Source organism: Lepidochelys kempii, chromosome 3 (genome assembly GCF_965140265.1).
Source record: "Lepidochelys kempii isolate rLepKem1 chromosome 3, rLepKem1.hap2, whole genome shotgun sequence".
In the NCBI taxonomy this organism is placed as follows: domain Eukaryota; kingdom Metazoa; phylum Chordata; order Testudines; family Cheloniidae; genus Lepidochelys; species Lepidochelys kempii.
The window spans coordinates 3,631,737-3,655,280 of NC_133258.1; the positions used below are offsets into that span (position 1 = coordinate 3,631,737).

At 46.0% G+C, this 23,544-nt stretch overlaps 1 protein-coding gene across 1 annotated transcript in view; it reads right to left on the minus strand.

The window, feature by feature from the left end:
• OTOF (otoferlin) overlaps positions 1-23,544 on the minus strand; it is a 206,664-nt gene that overhangs the window by 135,420 nt on the left and 47,700 nt on the right. Inside the window, exon 3 of the mRNA XM_073335512.1 lies at positions 2,076-2,164. Within this exon, the coding sequence (XP_073191613.1) occupies positions 2,076-2,164 (89 nt within the window). The remainder of the gene's footprint in view (positions 1-2,075; positions 2,165-23,544) is intronic.

Consider the following 23,544-nt stretch of genomic DNA (forward strand, 5'->3'; position numbering starts at 1 on the left):
ATCTCACCATGCGCTCACACCTGTGTAACACATGTAACACGTGTAACACTGCAGGATCACAGCCTAGAGCTGCTACTGGCTAATGGAATTCCTCTTTTAGCTCCAGTGTGGATATCCTGTTGGGGCAGGTTGTTGACTTATATATGCTGGCTAGCATATGTTTTGTATATATATAACATATGCTAGCCAGCATATATAAATCAACAATATATATAAAGCATTAAACATAAATATTAAGTATTAATATAGCAGTTATATAGCCCAGATTAGCCTGTACCTTTGTTATAATCCTGTTCATTTATGCTAAGCATCCCATAATACCTAGCAATAGTTGCAGTAAGATTTGACTTAAGAGATTGGAAAATTTTTAGTAGCAGGATCTATGATTGTTTCCTTGTAGCAACAGAAAGTGAGTTACCCTCACAAGCCTGACATAGGCACAGGGAGGTGTCTTCCTGCCTCTTAGCATGTGGAATGCATGTACCCAGCACAAAGCTAAGGGTGCATCACGGTAAACACGGAGGGTATACAAGGATGGCTTTAGAGGTGTACCTCTGGGAGCACACCGTCTGCGTAAGGTGAACGCAACGTCACTGCACAGGAGACCGGTACGGTATAGCACAGCAGTGTCCAATACCTTCGCCGCTAGCCACATGTGGCTAATAGGCGATTGAATTGTGGCTAATGCATGTGGCTTTTTTATAATGTGGCTTAATGTGGCTTTTTTATAATGTGGCTAATAAGAAAAATTCAGAACCACAAGTGTGGTTAGCATCGAATTTCTATTGGACACCGCCGTGCCTGCCATTGGTTGTTTGGTCTCTTGAGTATATTTCGTAACAAACCAAAGCAATTGACAATACAATTTATCAACCAGGTGGAGTCATTACACCTAGTCTGTGCTTGGACAGTTACAGATGAAAAGCAATCACTGGAAGCCTGCTAGATAGCAAGCCTTTGCTCTTATGCTGAACACTGGTCAGTGCTTAAAAACACTGGTCATACACCAGTGTGGGAGTATGACCAGTGTTGTTAAATGCCACAAAGTATGTGCTGCTAATTACTGCTAGGGGCCAGATTCAGTATGGCCTTTGCTGGTGCATGAGCCAAAAGGCAATATCCCCTCTCCCCATGTGCTAAAGATACGTCCACATTCGGGAGGACGGCCCTGCATTTCATCACTGGGACACCAATAACTGGCAAAGGCAGAGAACTGGAAGGCCAGTTAAAGGATTAGCAGAGATGAGTGAGAAGGAAAGATTAAAGGAATTTAATTTGTGCAGGCTGGAGAAAAGGAGACCCGGGGGAGTGATCGGATACGAGGGTGCAAAGGGCTGGAAGCCAGTAACAGAGCCTACCAGAAGGGGAAGGGCGTTGATCATGCCTGAGGCTGGGACCCACGAGCGATGGATTCAGACCAATGGGATCCAGGTTAGAAAACAGTTTCCAAAGTTGGGCTGGCGGAGCCCAGTCGACTGCCTCCCACACTTAGCGATAGTAAAACGGGGGCTCAGTCTAACATTGCCATTTTATTCTGCTTCTTATGCCAGGGTCTATCCCTGCAGTGTCTGATCCCCATTAGCTGGGCAGAGGGTAATCGAGGGTGAATTCCTCCCATGGGCATGGGAATGGCAACACGTAAGTCCCACTTCAGGGAAGTGGGTGGGTCAAAAGGTGATTTTACAGCCCTTCTGTGTGTTTCAGCCCAACGCAGATAGAGAACCACCATTGTAAACTGCCCCCCTATTTTGTCTGGTTATTAGCTGCCTCTCAGTATAAGCAGTATGTGGCCTGTAGGAGTGCAGATCTTCCTCTCCCCTTCCCCCCGTAGTGGGTATAATGACTGCAAATTTTAGCTCTGATTTCCAGCCCATAGACTCAGCATGTTTCAAATTCAGGTAGTAAAGATTCCGGTGGGCTTGGCTTGCTCGTCCCCTTGGAAGATCTAGTAACCTCCTCCCATCTCTCCAGCCTCCAAACAAAACCATGACACCAGCTACCAGGCGGGGGGGTGGCCTATTCCACACGGCATGGGACTGGCCCCACCACAGGGGAAGAGGAGGACTCGCTCTCACCTGTTGGTGAAGACTTTGCTGTAGTTGAACACCTGGATCTCCAGCATCTCGTTGCCATCGATATTGCTGGCGATTGGCCATCGGAAGGTCTGCGGGAAAACAACGGAAGGAGAAAGTTAGGGTTCTGCTGGGCTTTGTTCCAGGGGAGAGGTTACGTTGGTGGGTTTTTGCACCCACAGGAATCAGATCCTCAGCTGGTGGAAATCAGCAAAACTTACTTTATTGTATTATCCGTGTTACAGTCGCTCCCAAAGGCTGCAGCTGAGATCAGTGCCTGGCATAGTACATAGAAAGTTTCTGCCCTGAACAACTAAGGGCAGACAAAGGGTGAGTGGAGACAGAGGCAGGAAATGACTTGGAAATGTGAGGAACCATTAGGAAAGGGATAAACAATAAGACAGAAAATATCACATTGCCACTATATAAATCCATGGGGTGCCCACAGCTTAAATACTGCGTGCAGATGTGGTCGCCCCGTCTCAAAAAGGGTATAGGGGAACTGGAAAGGTTCAGAGAAGGGCAACATTGATGATCAAGGGTATGGAACAGCTTTCCGATGAGGAGAGACTAAAAAGATGAGGGTTGTTCAGCTTAGAAAAGAGACGACTAAGGGGCGATAATGGAATTGTCCATAAAAGCATGAGTGATGTGGCGAAAGTGAGGAGAGAAGCGTTCTGTGCTGTTTCCTACAGCACAAAAACCAGGGGTCACCCAATGAAATTAATAGGTGGGAGATTTACAACAAACAAAAGGCATTATTTCTTCACACAACACACGGTCAACCTGTGGAACTCATTGCCAGGGGAAGCTGTGAAGGCCAAAAGTATAACCGGGTTCAAAAAAGAATTAGATAAGATCATGGAGCACAGGTTCTCCAATGGCTATTTGCCAGAATGGGCAGGGATGCAATCCCCTGCTTGAGATCACCCTACACCTCTGACTACCAGTTGCTGGGAGGGGAAGGCAGAGGTGTATCCTTCCAAAATTTCCCTGTTCTTTACACTCCCCCAGAAGCTGTGCTACTGGTCATTGTCAGAAGACAGGACACTGGGCCAGATGGACCTTTGGTCTGATCCACTATAGCAGCTCCTATGTTCTTACAGCCAAAGTCACATGGCAAGTAAGTGGCAAAGTGAGGCACTGAACCCAGGTCTCTAGGACACCAGACCAGACATCCTGCCCATTGGGCCACACACCCTCTCTGGCAGCCCCTAGGTCGTCTTTACCTGTTCCTGGCAAAGAAAATGGCTTTATTTTCTCCTAGATAATGTCACTGCATTTCCAAGAAAGTTTAATGGGGGAGAGTGACCCAAGACAGACAGGCCAAAAGGGGTATCCACTTGCAGTCCCCATGAGGACGCGAATGAGGGGCTCTTTCAACAGGAGCCGCAGTGAAAACACAGGCCTAGCGCTGATAAGGTTTCATTGTCGGTGCTCGGACTAGCACAAGAACATAAGAACGGCCATAGTGGGTCAGACCAAGGGTCCATCTAGCCCAACGTCCTGTCCAACGGTGGCCAGTGCCAGGTGCCCCAGAGGGAATGACCAGAACAGGGAATCACCAAGTGATCCATCCCCTGTCATCCGTTCCCAGCTTCGGGCAAACAAATTCTATTTTTATTGTTTTTTTGCAAGCCAAGCAATCAGCCTGCTGGGACAGTTCACACAAGGAAGTAAAAAACGTTATCCGATTGTCCAAGACATTACCCTCTCATGCCCACTGGGAGCTGAGGAAACCTTATTACCAAACTGCAAACAATGCATTAGAGGAAGGCAGCCGCAGCGAGCGAGTCAGAACAATGCTGAGTGTGAAGGCAATATCCCAAGCTGCTGAAACATCCCTGCAGATCTCCGGCTTTACTGGAGCAACACAAAGATAATTATGTTCAAAGGGGTGAAAGGCGGGGGTGGGGGGTTATCAAGACATTATCCAGTGTTTGGAAGCTCCTGGAGACACAGCCAAAGCAGAAATGGCCTGATGGGTCTATTTCCCCTAACCGACACTCACTCTAATACACACAGCAAGTTTTGTAAAATTTCCTGCGGAGCTGTTATTGCCAAATGGAGGAAAGGAAAAAACTGGGTTGTGATTCCAGCTAAGTGAGAGGAACTGGTGCAGTGAAAGAGCATTTAATTTGTACAGGATTTGTATTTCTAGGTAATTCTTTTCACTGCCTGGGAATGTATCCCCATCATAAAGAGTTTGGCTGAATTTGGAAATGATACCCCTATGGGCTTGAATATTTTATAGACACAGACACACAGACAAACACACACACGGGAGAGTCACTAGATTGTTGGCCCTGCTCCAGCTGCTTTGTATTGCAGAAGAACCTCAGAGTTACGAACACCTCGGGAAACTCTGAAATGTTCGTAACTTTGAACAAAACATTAGGGTTGTTCTTTCAAAAGTTTACCAGTGAACATTGACTGAATACAGCTTTGAAACTTCATCATATGGACCCATGGGAAGGAGGCCCTTGAGGAATTCCACCTGGATTTCAGCAATTTCCAACCCACCATCAACCTCACTCCGGACCAGTCCACACAAGAGATCCACTTCCTGGACACTACACTGCAAATAAGTGACGGTCACATAAACACCACCCTATACCGGAAACCTACTGACCGCTATTCCTACCTACATGCCTCCAGCTTCCATCCAGGACACATCACGCAATCCACTGTCTACAGCCAAGCCCTAAGATACAACCACATTTGCTACAATCCCTCAGACAGAGACAAACACCTACAAGATATTTATCAAGCATTCTTAAAACTACAATACTCACCTGGGGAAGTGAGGAAACAGATCGACAGAGCGAGACAGGTATCCAGAAATCACCTACTACAGGACGGGCCCAACAAGGAAAATAACAGAACACCACTGGCCATCACATAAGAACATAAGAACGGCCATACTGGTTCAGACCAAAGGTATATCCAGCCCAGTATCCTGTCTACCAACAGTGGCCAATGCCAGGTGCCCCAGAGGGAGCGAACCTAACAGGTAATGATCAAGTGATCTCTCTCCTGCCATCCATCTCCACCCTCTCACATACAGCACCCAGCTAAAAGCTCTCTAGCAGATCATCCACGATCTACAACGTATTTTGGAAAACAATCCCTCACACTCACAGACCTTGGGAGGCAGGCCAGTCCTTGCTTACAGACAGCCCCGCAACCTGAAGCAAATACTCACCAGCAACTACTCCCCACACCACAGAAACATGAACCCAGGAACCAATCCCTGTAGCAAACCCCGTAGCCTACTCTGTCCCCATATCTAGTCTAGCGACACCATCATAGGACCCAACCACATCAGCCACACCATTGGGGGCTCATTCACCTGCACATCTGCTAATGTGACATATGCCATCATGTGCCAGCAATGCCCCTCTGCCATGTACATTGGCCAAACCTGACAGTCTCTATGTAAAAGGATAAATGGACACAAATCAGACATCAGGAACGGTAACATACAAAAGCCAGTAGGAGAGCACTTCCATCTCCCTGGCCATTCAATAACAGATTTAAAAGTAGCCATCCTTCAACACAAAAACTTCAAAAAACGACTTCAAAGAGAAACTGCAGAGCTACAATTCATTTGCAGACTTAACACCATTAATTTGGACTTGAATAGGGACTGGGAGTGGCTGGCTCCCTACAAAAGCAATTTTGCCTCTCTTGGTATGGACACCTCCTCATCAGCTATTGGGAGTGGATCACATTCACCCTGACTGAATTGCCTTGTTAGCACTGGTTCTCCACTTGAAAGGTAACTCCCTTCTCTTCATGTGCCAGTATATTTATGCCTGTATCTGTCATTTTCATTCCATGCGTCTGAAGAAGTGGGCTTTTTTACCCACGAAAGCTTATGCTCAAATAAATCTGTTTGTCTTTAAGGTGCCACCGGACTCCTTCTTGCTTCAATTGAACATGAACTTCCAGTGCTGTACTACAGGGAAGGGTGTACACGTGAACTGGGGGAGTATAAACAGGGACATATCAAGTCGGAGTAAAGAGATGTTATTATCTCTGTATACAGTGTTTGTAGTGAGACCAATTCGGGAGACTGGGTCCCGTTCTGGTGATGTTGAAAAATTGGAAAGTGTTCAGAAAGAGCTACGAGAATGGTGTGAGGTCTGGAAATTATGAGTTCTAATGAGAGGCTCAGAGAAGCTCAATCTATTTAGTTTATCCCAGGATGAGACCTGACCAGTCTGTAATTAGCTGGAACCAAATAAACAGCCAGCCCCCCAACCTGAAGCAAAGGGATGTGACTAGCAGTCCCAAGCTCCCATTGCTTACTGTATGTTCGGTTATGCTAAAATCACGCAACCTTGGCCTGCAAACCTGCCATCTCTTCACAGCTCGGGCCTGTGCCATGACTGGGAAGCAGATCTCCAAGGCAAACCAAACAGGGCAGTAAAAAATGGTAACTCAGTCGGTGGCCAGTACTGACCCAATTCCCTCTCACAGTCCCAGGAGGCGCTATGCTGCTGCCTTTCCAATGGGATTTAAAGTGCAGAGTTGTGGTCACTGGTGTCCCCATAACGCTTTCCACAAGCGCCTGGTAGTGTCCTATTGCTAAAACCCAGTCTGAGTTCTTCTGTCCCACTCCCTACCTGCAGTGTCAGCTCGATATGGGACTTCCCTTCCTGTCCTGCACTGTAGCCGGACATTGCTGCTGCATTCCACCCCAGAGACAGCTGCATTTCATAGCTAGCTGAAACGATTCCTTCTTGTAGGAATCATTTGCCAACTTCTTCCCTCGGAAAGGCTCTATGCAAGTGCCAGGTTTCACTGTTACTTTTACAGAGCCTGACCATTTGCTGCTTTTCCAGGCCCAGAACCTCCCAGTGTTTCTCACGCTGAGAGCAAGAACCTTCCTTCCATAACCAGCCTGCATTCTGGGGACAAGCCAGCTGGGTTCTGCTTGACTCCTCTCCTCCTTCCCTGCTGCTTTGGGCCTCCTGTCGCTCTAATGAAGCCTTAACTTGGCCATCTGCACCACTCTCCTTATCCTTGGCAAATGCTAGACCTGCCATTGGCCCACCCCTGCCTGAGGAAGAGAACAAACCACAACACGGACATTAGCGGCTCCTTATTTGCACTAAAGCTCTAACAGAAACAAGGGGCTCTGAGACCCAGCAAAAAGCTGAAAGCACAGACTAGCCAGAATACATCTACAGCCAAAGCAGAGTTCTTCCAGCTGAGCCACACAGGCGAAGGACCAAGTTTAGCACCTTACAACTTGCAGGCTGGCAAGGTGCCACTGTGTCTCACGAGGGAAATTACAGATGTACCCAACCTCTGGACCCTGGTGTCCCCCAGGTTCAAGGATGCTTGAGCTGAGCCCATAGTTGCAGGGAAGGATCGCTGATGGAGGGGTTTTTGGATGCGTCTGATTTCTGAGAGCACCGTGACAATGTTACAAATAGAGGTGACTGGAATTCCCCCCCCCCCACCCCCCTGAAAATTGCAGTGTAAACCAACAAGAAGTCAGTCTGTCCACATTTGTAGTTGAAATCTGAATACTGAAACATTTTGGCTGATGACTGGGGAGAAGGGGGAATTGGCTGAAATTGATCAATTTGGGGGTTTTGGATTATTTGAGGAAAACAATGACAAGATCGGTTACGGTGCCTGGCCAGGTTTCCTGTCGAGGAAGCACAGCAATAGCCCCCGGCAGACTCTACGAGGAGACTACAACACGTGTGCTACAGAGGTTTCCTTCTCTATTTCTGCACCGAGAAAGAGATGGAAAAGTTCGCATGCTGTCTCTGCCATATGGGAGAGCAAGTCAAAGCATTTCCTTTAATTGGCTGAAGAGAGACTAAATCAAAATGCAGATTAGATCTTATTTGCACTGGTGACTTTTCTCATTTTCCACTGCCGTTTTCTTGAGTCATTCATCTCCTCAGGTCAAAAAAAAAAAAGGATCTGTAAACCCCACTACAGACTTCAGCAAAATGGGAAGAGAATATGCAGGCAGCTTTATCCAGGAAGCTCATCTGTGTGTTCAGATACCAGGCTGCTGAGAGCCATATGAGTACCTGGGTAGAGAGCTGGGATTCTACAACCTGTGTTGGATTTTATGGCAGTCCCTGCGTGGACTTGGATCTCTGCTGCATGCTCACAGTTCCTGGACTGCCTGGGAAAACTTGGGGTGTGAAGCAGAACCCCCAAATGCAGCAGGATCACCACAGCCAGCTGCTGCTACTTAATGACTAGAGGAATTTACAGAAAACTGGGGGAAGAGGGGTGCAAGGGTCGGCAGTGTGATCTGGTGGTGAGAACAGGAATCTGGGAACCTGCCAGTGACCTACCAGCGGCAAATCATTTACCCTCTTTGTGCCTCAATTTCTCTACCTCGTAAAGAGAAACTGACAAGCCCGTCTCTCACTGTCCCCCCCTCCCCAAAGGTAAAGAAACAGAACCAATGGTGAGAAGGACGTTTATATTTTTAAGATTTAATGTTGAATCATCTGAAGTGTTGTGCGGAGCACAGGCAAAGAGATACATCTTTAAAACCTCCACTACATTGAAACCGACAAGCTGCGCCTTTGTTTTGTTTCGGCTCTGGATTTAGCTGCCTTGCTATAGGCACTGAAGTTGGAAGATGTTGGCCTTGCAGAGACTGTGTCAGCTTGAAATCGAAACAATTGAAAGAAAGAGTTAAAACGGTTTCAGGTCCTTCCTCTGCCCCTGCCAGCTTTTGTGGGGTTGACTTGCATGTTCCTGCTTTGAGAAGCGCTTTGCTCACCTCACCCAGGTGCTGTGTGAAAGACCCACACAAACCACACAGGAAACACAGTGACCAAAGCTCACAGAAATCGATGGGAGATGCCCATGGGCTCAGCATCAGACTGTAACTGACTTACACAGGGGAGGCTTTCCGTCCGGCCCTCTCTCGCCTCCCAGAGACACATGGCCTCCGCTCCAGTCCACACCAAGTGCAGCTGTTTCAGTGAGCTTCCTCCCCCATCAATGTCATGGCATTACTCTTCTATTGGAATCCCTCCGTCGGGTCCCCGTGTGTTAGGGAATCGCTCATCTATGAGCATACGTTTGATCTAACTGGTATTACTGAAACCTGGTGGGATGAGTCGCAAGATTGGAATGCCAGAATCAATGGTTCTAACCTATCCAGGAGGGGTCGGGTGGGCAAAAGGGATGGGGGAGGGGCGCTCTATGTCAGAAATAGTGTTACCTGTTTCCGAGTCACTGATAACTCACACAAAAATGATCCTGAATGCTTAAGGATCACTGTCCTAACAGATAAAGCACAAGATGGGATATTCATTGGTGTCTGTTACATACCACCAAAGCAAATGATGGAACCGGATGACAGGCCCCTTGGACACCTATTTAAAATGACAGGTTTCAGAGTAACAGCCGTGTTAGTCTGTATTCGCAAAAAGAAAAGGAGGACTTGTGGCACCTTAGAGACTAACCAATTTATTTGAGCATAAGCTTTCGTGAGCTACAGCTCACTTCCTCAGATGCATATTGTGGAAACTGCAGCAGGCTTTATATATACACAGAGAATATGAACCAATACCTCCTCCCACCCCACTGTCCTGCTGGTAATAGCTTATCTAAAGTGATCATAAGGTGGGCCATTTCCAGCACAAATCCAGGTTTTCTCACCCTCCACCCCCCCACACACACACAAACTCACTCTCCTGCTGGTAATAGCTCATCCAAACTGACCACTCTTCAAGTTTAAATCCAAGTTAAACCAGAACATCTGGGGGGGGGGGGGGAGTAGGAAAAAACAAGAGGAAACAGGCTACCTTGCATAATGACTTAGCCACTCCCAGTCTCTATTTAAGCCTAAATTAATAGTATCCAATTTGCAAATGAATTCCAATTTAGCAGTTTCTCGCTGGAGTCTGGATTTGAAGTTTTTTTGTTTTAAGATAGCGACCTTCATGTCTGTGATTGCGTGACCAGAGAGATTGAAGTGTTCTCCGACTGGTTTATGAATGTTATAATTCTTGACATCTGATTTGTGTCCATTTATTCTTTTACGTAGAGACTGTCCAGTTTGACCAATGTACATGGCAGAGGGGCATTGCTGGCACATGATGGCATATATCACATTGGTGGATGTGCAGGTGAACGAGCCTCTGATAGTGTGGCTGATGTTATTAGGCCCTGTGATGGTGTCCCCTGAATAGATATGTGGGCACAATTGGCAACGGGGTTTGTTGCAAGGATAAGTTCCTGGGTTAGTGGTTCTGTTGTGTGGTATGTGGTTGTTGGTGAGTATTTGCTTCAGGTTGCGGGGTTGTCTGTAGGCAAGGACTGGCCTGTCTCCCAAGATTTGTGAGAGTGTTGGGTCATCCTTTAGGATAGGTTGTAGATCCTTAATAATGCGTTGGAGGGGTTTTAGTTGGGGGCTGAAGGTGACGGCTAGCGGCGTTCTGTTATTTTCTTTGTTAGGCCTGTCCTGTAGTAGGTAACTTCTGGGAACTCTTCTGGCTCTATCAATCTGTTTCTTTACTTCTGCAGGTGGGTATTGTAGTTGTAAGAAAGCTTGACAGAGATCTTGTAGGTGTTTGTCTCTGTCTGAGGGGTTGGAGCAAATGCGGTTGTATCGCAGAGCTTGGCTGTAGACGATGGATCGTGTGGTGTGGTCAGGGTGAAAGCTGGAGGCATGCAGGCAAAAGAAAAAGGACACTAAACTTTCTAAACTACTACATGCTACAAGGGGCCACAGCAATGGTTCCCTCAACCCACCTAGCAATATTGTTAACCTATCCAACTATACTCTCAGCCCAGCAGAAGCAGCTGTTCTATCTCGGGGCCTCTCCTTCTGCCCCTCCACCCCCACGAACATGATACAGTTCTGTGGTGACCTAGAATCCTATTTTCGATGTCTCCGACTCAAGGAATATTTCCAAAATACCTCTGAACAGCATACTAATCCACAGAGTTCTCCCTACCAACACTACAGAAAGAGGGATTCTAGGTGGACTCCTCCTGAAGGTCGAAACAGCAGACTGGACTTCTACATAGAGTGCTTCCGCCGACGTGCACGGGCTGAAATTGTGGAAAAGCAGCATCACTTGCCCCATAACCTTAGCCATGCGGAACGCAATGCCATCCACAGCCTCAGAAACAACTCTGACATCATAATCAAAAAGGCTGACAAAGGAGGTGCTGTTGTCATCATGAATAGGTCGGAATATGAACAAGAGGCTGCTCGGCAGCTCTCCAACACGAGTTTCTACAAGCCATTACCCTCTGATCCCACTGAGAGTTACCAAAAGCAACTACAGCATTTGCTCAAGAAACTTCCTGAAAAAGCACAAGATCAAATCCGCACAGACACACCCCTGGAACCCCGACCTGGGATATTCTATCTACTACCCAAGATCCATAAACCTGGAAATCCTGGGCGCCCCATCATCTCAGGCATTGGCACCCTGACAGCAGGATTGTCTGGCTATGTAGACTCCCTCCTCAGGCCCTACGCTACCAGCACTCCCAGCTACCTTGGAGACACCACTGACTTCCTGAGGAAACTACAATCCATCGGTGATCTTCCTGATAACACCATCCTGGCCACTATGGATGTAGAAGCCCTCTGCACCAACATTCCACACAAAGATGGACTACAAGCCGTCAAGAACACTATCCCTGATAATGTCACGGCTAACCTGGTGGCTGAACTTTGTGACTTTGTCCTTACCCATAACTATTTCACATTTGGGGACAATGTATACCTTCAGATCAGCGGCACTGCTATGGATACCCGCATGGCCCCACAGTATGCCAACATTTTTATGGCTGACTTAGAACAACGCTTCCTCAGCTCTCGTTCCCTAACGCCCCTACTCTACTTGCGCTATATTGATGACATCTTCATCATCTGGACCCATGGAAAAGAAGCCCTTGAGGAATTCCACCATGATTTCAACAATTTCCATCCCACCACCAATCTCAGCCTGGTCCAGTCCACACAAGAGATCCACTTCCTGGACACTACAGTGCTAATAAACAATGGTCACATAAACACCACCCTATACCGGAAACCTACTGACCGCTATTCCTACCTGCATGCCTCCAGCTTTCACCCTGACCACACCACACGATCCATCGTCTACAGCCAAGCTCTGCGATACAACCGCATTTGCTCCAACCCCTCAGACAGAGACAAACACCTACAAGATCTCTGTCAAGCTTTCTTACAACTACAATACCCACCTGCAGAAGTAAAGAAACAGATTGATAGAGCCAGAAGAGTTCCCAGAAGTTACCTACTACAGGACAGGCCTAACAAAGAAAATAACAGAACGCCGCTAGCCGTCACCTTCAGCCCCCAACTAAAACCCCTCCAACGCATTATTAAGGATCTACAACCTATCCTAAAGGATGACCCAACACTCTCACAAATCTTGGGAGACAGGCCAGTCCTTGCCTACAGACAACCCCGCAACCTGAAGCAAATACTCACCAACAACCACATACCACACAACAGAACCACTAACCCAGGAACTTATCCTTGCAACAAACCCCGTTGCCAATTGTGCCCACATATCTATTCAGGGGACACCATCACAGGGCCTAATAACATCAGCCACACTATCAGAGGCTCGTTCACCTGCACATCCACCAATGTGATATATGCCATCATGTGCCAGCAATGCCCCTCTGCCATGTACATTGGTCAAACTGGACAGTCTCTACGTAAAAGAATAAATGGACACAAATCAGATGTCAAGAATTATAACATTCATAAACCAGTCGGAGAACACTTCAATCTCTCTGGTCACGCAATCACAGACATGAAGGTCGCTATCTTAAAACAAAAAAACTTCAAATCCAGACTCCAGCGAGAAACTGCTAAATTGGAATTCATTTGCAAATTGGATACTATTAATTTAGGCTTAAATAGAGACTGGGAGTGGCTAAGTCATTATGCAAGGTAGCCTGTTTCCTCTTGTTTTTTCCTACCCCCCCCCCCCCCAGATGTTCTGGTTTAACTTGGATTTAAACTTGAAGAGTGGTCAGTTTGGATGAGCTATTACCAGCAGGAGAGTGAGTTTGTGTGTGTATGGGGGTGGGGGGGATGTGAGAAAACCTGGATTTGTGCAGGAAATAACCCAACTTGATTGTCATGCACATTGTGTAAAGAGTTGTCACTTTGGATGGGCTATCACCAGCAGGAGAGTGAATTTGTGTGGGGGGGTGGAGGGTGAGAAAACCTGGATTTGTGCTGGAAATGGCCCACCTGATGATCACTTCAGATAAGCTATTACCAGCAGGACAGTGGGGTGGGAGTAGGTATTGTTTCATATTCTCTGTGTATATATAAAGCCTGCTGCAGTTTCCACGATATGCATCTGAGGAAGTGAGCTGTAGCTCACGAAAGCTTATGCTCTAATAAATTGGTTAGTCTCTAAGGTGCCACAAGTACTCCTTTTCTATTTAAAATGGTAGGTAGAAAGGCTGTGGGATCATGGGGGACTTCAGTTTGGAAGACACATGCTGGAGGTCTCATGCTGCCAGTATAAAAGAGCATCCTTGGAATTTCTGAACACTTCGGATGACGCTTTCCTTACTCAAAAAATGTTGTAGCCAACATGGGAAATTCTTTATGAGGCTTTCTTTTACCAGAGAGAGAGGATCTGATTACAGAACTAAAATTAGTGGTAGCTTAGGTCCCAGTGGTCATGACTTGATCACATTGATAATGTGGAAGCAGAATAAAGTCCAGGCCAGTAATAGATACACTTGCTGCTTTAATTTCACAAAGCTGAAAAAAATTATGAGCCAAAAGAGCCGAGAGGCAGAATTTAATCTGAAAAGTATGAATAATTGGGAATCATGTAAGAACTCCTTCTTAGATGTCCAAAAAGCCACAATCCCACAACTGAGGAAGAAGGGTGTGCCGGTTAAAAAACTGGCTTGGTTTAGAGGGGAAGTAAAGGCAGATATAAAAATATTTAAAAGTAATATATAACAAAGGGAAGAAAGGGGAAGTTGATAGTAATGAATATAAATCAGAAGTTAAGAATTGTAGAAAATTGATAAGGGATGCAAAGGGACACAAAGCGAAATCTATGGCCAACAGAGTTAAGGACAATAAGTAGTTTCTCAAATATACTAGGAACAAAAAGAATCCTGACAATGGTACTGGTCCCAGATGGAAATGGTAGAATTATCAATAATAATGCAGAAAAGGCAGAAGTGTTCAATAAATACTTCTGTTTTGTATCTGAGGAAAAAACAGATGATACAGCCTCATCATATGGTGATAACACTCTTTTCATTCCACTAGTATTTCTGGAGGATGCTAAACAGGAGTTATTAAAGTTAGAGGTTTTTAAATCAGCAGGTCCATGTAACTTGATTCCAAGAGTTTTAAGAGAGCTAGCTGAGAAGTTTGCTGGACTGTTAATGTTGATTTCAATAAGTCTTGGAGTACTGGGGAAGTTCTAGGAGGCTAGAAAAAAGCTAATGTTGTGCCACTTTTTAAAAAGGGTAAATAGGATGAACCAGGTGTGTGACCCTGACATCAACCCCAGGCAAGATAATGGAGCAGCTAATATGGGACTTGATGAATAAAGAACGAAAGAAAGCTAGTGTAATTAATGCAACTAGACATGGGTTTATGGAAGACAGATCCTGTCAAACTAACTTGATTTTTTATGAGATTACAACTTTGGTTGAAAAAGGCCGTAGGGCTGACAGAATATATTAAGACTTCTGTAAGGCGCTTGACTTGAGACCACAAGACATTTTGATTAACACAGTAGAATGATACCCAATGAACATGACGCACATTAACTGGATTAAAAACTGGCTAGCTGATAGGTCTCAAAATGTAACTGTAAATGGGAAGTCATCATGAAGCTGATGTGTTTCCAGTTGGGACCCGCAGGAATCAGTTCTCGGCCCTATGCTATTTAACGGTTTTATCAGGGACCTGGAAGAAAACACAATCTTCACTGATGAAGTTGGCAGATGACACAAAGACTGGGGAGTGGCGAATAATGAAGAGGACCGGACGCTGATAGAGAACGAGCTGGATCGCTTGGTAAACTGGGCAAGCAAACTATGCATTTTAATGTGGCTAAATGTACTCTTCTAGGAACAAAGAATGTAGACCATACTTACAGGCTGGGGGACTCTACCCTGGGAAGCAGGAACTGAAAAAGATTTGGGGGTCCTGGTGGATAATCAACTGAACATAAGCTCCCAGTGTGATGCTGTAGCTGAAAGAGTTAATGTGATCCTGGGACGTATAAATAGGGGAAACTCGAGTAGGAGCAGAGAGGTTATTTGACCTCTGTATTTGGCACTGGTGCAAACATTGCTGGAACCCTTTGTCCAGTGCTGGTGCTCACAATTCAAGCAAGATGTTGATAAATTGGAGAGGGGTCAGCGAAGAGCCACGAGAATGATTACAAGATTAGAAAACCTGCCTTGTGGTGATAGACTCAAAGAACTTAATCTATTTAGCTTAGCAGAGAGAAAGTTAAGGGGTGACTTGATCACAGTCTATAAGGGGAACAAATATTTAACAATGGGCTATTCAATCTAGTAGAGGAAAGTGTGACATGACCCAGTGGCTGGAAGTTGAAGCTAAACAAATTCAGACAGGAAATAAGTCATCAAGTTTTAAGAGTGAGGGTAATTAACCATTGGAACAGTTTACCCAGGGTCATGGTGGATTTTCCATCACAGACAATGTTTAAATCAAGACTGTGTGTTTTTCTAAAAGCTCTGCTCTGGGAGTTATTTGGGGGAAGTTCTCCGGCCTGTGTTAGACAGGAGCTCAGACTAGATGATCACAATGGTTCCTTCTGGACTATGAGTCTAGGAATCCCATCAAATTTACACTCCTTGTCATCACCTTCAATGCTGTGCCCCTCCCTGCTTGATCTTGTCACCTGTGCACTGCCAACTTTGCAACCGTCACCTGCCCATTTGCCAGCATCTCCCACTGTTGCTGTCAAGCTTTCTTCTGCATGGCTTCTCTATGCATGGTCAGTCCACTCTGAACTCATTGGTAGGGCCCCACCCTGGCCACATTTAAGTGCTACTTAAAGGATCACATCTCCCATGCTGTCTACAGTGAATTGGGTCAACCTGTAAACAGTTCTCTATTTGTTTGTTCCCCTTCCCCCAAGCGCTGTTTACTTGTCTGTTTGTCCTTTGACGAGGTGCTCTTTGGAGCGGCAAATGCCTCATCTGGAACGTTCCTAGCACTCTGTGAGTGCTACCGTGAGAATAATAAATGCAGCTGATGATTTATACTGTGTCATCAAATGCAGAAAGTAAAGAAACTGAACAAACCAGAGGGACATTCATTTTCTTTCAGTTACAGTCATCACAACAACAGTAAGGGAAACATTTCAGAGAATTATGGTTTAAAATCACCGATTTTTTTAGAGCCAGACTGGGCCATTATGATCAGCGGGTCTGACCTCATGTAGAACCCAGGCCTGAGGATTTCACCCAGTGGTTTCTGAATCAAGCCCATATCTTATGGTTGAGCTAGAATATATGCTTTAGAAAGAGACACCCAAAATTGATTGAAAGACTTCAAGAGATGGAGAATCTAGCAAATCCCTAGGTGAATTGTCCCGATGGTTAATTACTCTCAATGTTAAAAACATGGGGCTTATTTCTTCTTTGAATTTGTCTGGTTTCAGCTTCCAGCCACTGGATCCAGGTCTGCCTTTGTCTGCCAGATTGAAGAGCACTCTACCATCAGAACTTTAGCCATGTCATCTCAGAACGTGATGGTGTCCTTTTCACATCTGTGGAGACACCCTGAAATAGCTGTCCTTGGTCCTGAAACTACAGGCAGCCAGGGTAGATTCACTTGTAAATGGCAAATGTGTGTTTCTTTCATTCCTGCCCTTAAAACAAGCCGAAGAAGGTCTGAGTATGGAAACCGCTGCTCAGTTTTCAGCTACTCCAAAGGAAGCTCCTCTTCCTACAGGCAAGAGCAAAACTGCGAGGCTGTTTCTAAACCCAAGACATATTATTAGTAGGTGCATTGCATGCAAGCCAAGGGGCTGCTGTCAGGATCGGGGCCCCATTGTGGCAAACAGAGGAAAATACAGACCCGGCTCCAAGAAGCTTACAGTCTAACAGGGGGGAAATGCTGAGGGAACATAACAAACATTCAGAAGGAAGAACAGAAACAGCCATAAGAAAGTGTCTGTGTAGATCAGCTATATTTGTATTTTCCTACGAAAAGCCAACAGCTTTGAATGTGCTGAAAGCAAGTGCCTTGGGCTCTGAAATGTCTTGCATAATCTCATTGCAAATTTATGTTACTCTCCTCATTGCTAGTTCTGTTGCACGGCACCAAGGGACTTGAGCTGCACTCTCAGAACCGCTTCTCTTTGCAAAAAGGGTTTGATTTTCTTAACGCAGCTGCTGAGTCTGCAGAAAGTGAGGTAACAGGGCAAGAGTTTGGGGCTCACATTGTCTGAGCTATGGGTAGCCCTGAGAGAACTCCATCCTTGGTCTATTCAGCCTCACAAAACGCCTGGAGGGTAGGAAAATAGCTCCTAGCCTTTAAATCAGTTGGGTAAACTGCGGTGCACAGATTTGCCTACATTGACATTGCAAGTCAGTGGCACAGCTGGAATTAGAATTCAATAGTCCTCAAACTTACGTTCTATCCACTGCCCGACATGCCTCTTAAAGGGCTAAGAGCCAACAGCAATGTGCCCGGTAGTACAGTGACTCTGAAGCGAAGGAGCCTAGGATAATACTGGCTGGCATTTATGTAGTGCATTTCATCCAAAGATTCGAAGTGCTCAGCAAACATTTACTGAGATCACTAACCCCGCCTTTCAAATGCGACCACTTCTGGGGAAGAACACAGCAGCTGTTTAATACCTCACAGCAACACTATAGGACAGTTTAGGGGAAGAAACAAAGAATGGTATGACAGAAGGGGATTTAGGGATGCAGAGAATTGGCATTTCAGCAGGATGTAAGAAATAATGCCCCAACCTTGCAAAAAGTATCAGGGAACTTTTAATTATCAACATTGGCCAGGACCTCGGATTTAAGTCTCATGTGAAAAAAGGCAGAAGCACAGCACTCATCTGGGGCTTTGGTTTAGTATTAACTCAGAAGGAAGAGCACCACCTATTGAATCAGAAGCAAGGATGTGTGTTCCTAAAGGCTTCCCTCCCATCCAAACTTTGAACAGGCCCTATCCGGAGAAGATCACAACCCGGTGTGAAATGGCTGCAGGCGAAGGCCCTAGCGATCACAGCTGTATGGTTAGATATGAAATATTCCTTGTTAGGATATAGATATTCAGGCCAGTCGGTAAAGGCCTGTACTCTAAGAATTTAGGTGTATTCTTATCACTTAGCTAGTTATAGAGGTATAAAAGAAAGAAACGCTGGCAGACAGCAATTTTGAAAGGGCCTTCTCTTACTGTGACAGTCTGAGGTCCTGTTCTTAGATTAAGGCCTTTGGCTAAGCAGCAGAGGTAGCCATAAGCTGGGAAGCGACCGGTCACATCCTCACATTCCAAACTTGTCACACTGAAAGAAGGTGCTATTGGGCTGTTAGGATACAATCCTGTCCTGATAATGCCTATCGCCTCCAGAGAAAGGGAAGTGCCTAGAAGATGTAAAAGGAAACTTAGTTTGATAGCATCCTGTCTGGCAAGAACTCACTTATCAATAGCTGGGATGTGAAATCCTCACTTCTGTATTATTTTGTCATTATAGTTCCCACTTTGCTATTGTTTGTCTGTATAATCTCTGTCTGGTTCTGTGATTGTTCCTGTCTGCTGTATAATTAATTTTGCTGGGTGTAAACTAATTAAGGTGGTGGGATATAATTGGTTAAATAATCATGGTACAATATGTTAGGATTGGTTAGTTAAATTTCAGGAAAATGATTGGTTAAGGTATAGCTAAGCTGAACTCAAGTTTTACTATATAGTCTGCAGTCAATCAGGAACTGAGGGAATGGGTGTGTGGGTGGGTGTGTGGGTGGGGGAGATGGGAACAGGGAATGGGGGTGGGGAAATTGGAATCATGTTTTGCTAAAGGGGGAAATGGGAACAGGGAATGGGGGTGGGGAAATGGGAATCATGTTTTGCTAAGGGGGGAGATGGGAACAGGAAATGGGGGTGGGGAAATTGGAATCATGTTTTGCTAAGGGCAGGAATGGGAACAGGGACACAGGTGTAAGGCTCTGTGTGTCAGAGCTGGGAAGGAGGATACTAAGGAAGGAAACTGGAATCATGCTTGCTGGAAGTTCACCCCAATAAACATCCAATTGTTTGCACCTTTGGACTTCGGGTATTGTTGCTCCCTGTTCATGTGAGAAGGACCAGGGAAGGAAGTGGGTGAAGGAATAAGCCCCCTAACATCTCTGAAGGCAGGGGCCAGGAGGAAAGAGCACGTCTGACCTTAGCAAAGCCGAATGAGTGGCTGCTGGCATTAAGACATCGCTGCAGGGGAAATCACAGGACGGAGAAGCCGATCATTAGGAGACAGTCTGACTGGCTGCTGCTGGAACTCATGCCTGTTCTGCACAAGCAGGAAAACCTGCTCCAGCAAGGATGTAAGAGCTAGTCAGAGGGATAGAAGCCACAGGCTTTGTAATTCACACTGATGCAAATGGACACTGCCGAGGTCTGAAAGGCCAGAGTTGGAGCTGCATAAGCCCCTTAGACCAATTTGCAAGGGATGTGTCATTCGCTTCATTTCTTTTTTTCAAAACAAAAGTTGCAATGTGGAAGGTTTTTTCTTCCAAAATCATTCAGTCCTGAGCAACCCAACACTAATATACCAGCATACAATGCCCAACCCTCATGACCAACCCTACAATAACAAACCTGTTTGCTTGTCCACATGATAAAGAAACATTCCATTTTCCAAGCTTCCAAGAGGTGGTTATAATCAGGAAGCAACAATTATTTTTAAAAATTCTGAAAAGAGACCTCACCAGCAACGTCCCTTCTATTTCTATGGGGAGATGAGCATTAAAGCTTTTGGGGAAACATTCGTGTTCTGCCACCATGGACGCAAGTCAGGAAAAAGAGACTGCACAGAGAAATAAACTTTAAAAGTTGATATTTAGACGGTGGAACTCACTGCCACCGAAAGTTGTTGAGGCCAAGAACTTAGCAAGATTCAAAGAGTGATTGGAGGTTTATGTGGTGTGACAGGGTCGGGCCAGATGGCTATAGGAGAGTAATAGAAGGCAGATATATTAGCCCCAGGCTAAGCAGTTCCCTTTTCCCTGGGTAAGGTAACAGGGAAGGTTCCAGAACAATCAGCAACCTTCTGGAGACAATTAAGACAGGCTGATTAAAACATCTGCAGCCAATCAAGAAGCTGCTAGAATCAATTAAGGCAGGCTAATCAGGGCACCTGGGTTTTAAAAAGGAGCTCACTTCAGTCTGTGGTGTGCGTGTGAGGAGCTGGGAGCAAGAGGCGCGAGGAGCTGAGAGTGAGAACGCGGACTGTTGGAGGACTGAGGAGTACAAGCATTATCAGACACCAGGAGGAAGGTCCTGTGGTGAGGATAAAGAAGGGGTTGGGAGGAGGCCATGGGGAAGTAGCCCAGGGAGTTGTAGCTGTCGCCCAGCTGTTCCAGGAGGCACTCTAGACAGCTGCATGCCACAGGGCCCTGGGCTGGAACCCGGAGTAGAGAGCGGGCCCGGGTTTCCCCCAAACCTCCCAACTCCTGGTCAGACACAGGAGGAGTCGACCTGGACTGTGGGTTCAGAAAAATGGCCAAGCTGAGGGCTGCTGTGAAGCTCCAAGGCGAGCAAATCTGCCAATAAGCGCAAGACCCACCAAGGTAGAGAAGGAACTTTGTCACAGTGGCTAACAAGAATATTCAGATTTGTTACCATTAGTGATAACAAAACATTTGGAAAGGAGATTAAACCTTGTGCTGGCCAGGAGACAGGGTACTGGACTAGATGGACTGCGACTCTGATCTCGTCTGGCAGTTCCTATGTGCCCATGGATTTACCTATTGCATTGGCCAGGTCTACACTACTGCTTACATCAATGTAAGTTACGTTGCTCTGGGGGTGTGAAAAAATCGCTCCTTTGGGCGACGTAACTTACACTGACTTACCCCGGTGTCTACACCGTGCTATTTCAGCAGGAAACGCTCTCCTGCCGTCATAGCTTCCATTTCTCTTTGAGGTGGATTAATTACATTGACGAGAGAGTGTGCTCCTGTCGACATAGCATGTCTTCACCAGATGCACTAAATTGATGCTGCCACATCGATTGCAGTGGTGCCGATTTAGCGGGTGAGTGAAGACAAGTCCATTCTTTCTCTCTACCCTGGCTCTCTTTGGAGCAGGTGCATTGCCCTCTGAAGTCTGCAACGAACCATCCCCACCTCTGGCACTATACGAATAAGACATATTTCATAAAATAATGAAATCTCGTAATCAAAACAGTTCCATGCTTTTATGATCTCATAGGAAATTATATTTTAATTGCAATAGATTCACATCAGTCACAATCTGTCCCCCAGGACAGAACTGGTCCATTAGCACAGTTTAATAAAACATCCCCTTTGCTAGATCATGCTTCACTGTCACCTGGTGAGCCAGTGTGTCTTTAATGCCAGGCTAACCACACTGTGCTTCTGACTGTATCCAGACTGCTCTGTGGTGCCTGGCAGCCAGAGAGGATTTTTACCAAATAGCTGACAAATTGCTTCCATCTAGCTTTGCCAAGGAAAAAGCAGAGGGGACTGGTTGGGTTAAAGGATCAGGACTGGGGACACAAAACCCTTTGGCCTGCAGGGTCAGGTGGTTCAGATCTGGCCCACATCACAGTGATCCTAGCTATACTAGCTCTTACAGGTGGAAAATACTTTTGGCGTCATCCTCAACAAGCTAATCAGTGGTGGAAATAGAAGAAAGGCTGCCCAATTAGAGTGGAACAAAACCATGGCTGACCAATCAAAGTGGAGCAAAGAAAAAGGACCAGCCAATCAGCAGAGCAAAAAACAAGCAAGCCAAACAGCAGAGTAAAACTGGATGGCGATTCAGAGTGGAATAAGGGAAAATCCAAGAGGAACACTGGTATGGTGCCCCCCACAGGAAGGAACCGAGGGCAACCAGCCCACTCACCAGCCCCTAGAAGCAAGCCTGCATATAGCTTTATCCAGATCTCATTGGTACAACTTCTAGAGTTTTACACCTGACAGGAAATGTCATGATTCCATTTTACCAATGGGCAACTGAGACATGCTTGGACACGGTCTCACAGCAGGTCAGCTGAGCAGGGGGTGGGACTAGATGACCTCCTGAGGTCCCTTCCAACCCTGATCTTCTATGATTCTGTGACATAGCTGAGAATAGAACCCAGGTGTCCGGACTTCCAGTCCAGGGCCCTCCACCCACTGGGCCATACTGTTAGTGAGAGCAACCTGTCCATGTCCGGCAGGTGATTAGTCACTTATTTGACATGAGTTTAGTGGAGCTTGGTCCAGTTCCACTGTACACATAGAACTAATGGGCCTCTCTGTCAGCAGTCCCAGCAGAGAGGTCAACAGCTGCACGGGCCAAGGAGCCTGAACTTTCCTCTGTTGCTAGATGGGTTGTGGCACCCTGTGCATCAAAGCAACACCCTGGAACTGCCATATTCACCACTGTCATGTCAGTATGACAGGTTTTGTACAAAGGATGCCTTGTGAGGAAGCATTTTAAAGGTCTTGATCTGCTGAACATTACTATCCTGTTGGATTGTGTGTGCTGTCACTGGATGGGAAGTTATGAAGTTTTGCTCTGTGTGTTACTGAGACATGTTGTGAGGTTGGGAACACCCACAACCAGCCTTTCAGGTACAACCATGGGGCAGCCAGACATGCTGATGGCCCATTAAAGGGAATCCACCCTCCCAAGGCTATCCCAGGATCTGTATACAATGGAGACTTCTCAGAGGGGGCACGTAGACAAGGGAGACTGCTTAACTCACATCATAGCAAAGGCTCTTTCCAGCAAGCTGGAAGAAACCATAAAAGAGAAATGGCACCATTATTTAGCCTCACTCCCCTCACAACTCAACACCTGGAAACCTGTCTGGAGGGCAAAGATCTTGAACTGAGGAAGTGGTCCCAGGCTGGAGGAGAGTTCCAGCCTGTGTACTGAAGATCTATAACCTACTTGTACAATCTATCAGGGTGAGACATTGCTTGCTTCAAATCCTGTTTAGTTTATAGAACTTAGATTGTGCACTTATTTTTATTTTCTTTGGTAACCATCTCTATCCATTATGCCTTCCACCTATAATCCCTTAAAATCTATCTTTCTTTAGTTAATAAACCTGTCTTATATTTTGCCTAAAACAGTGTGTTTTGCTTGAAGTGCCGGGGGAACCTCTGCTCAGTGTACAAAAGCTGAGGGAGAGGGGTGTACAAAATCCACATTGAGGGAGGGGTGGACTGGGTAATAAACTTACACTGGTCAGGCCTCTGA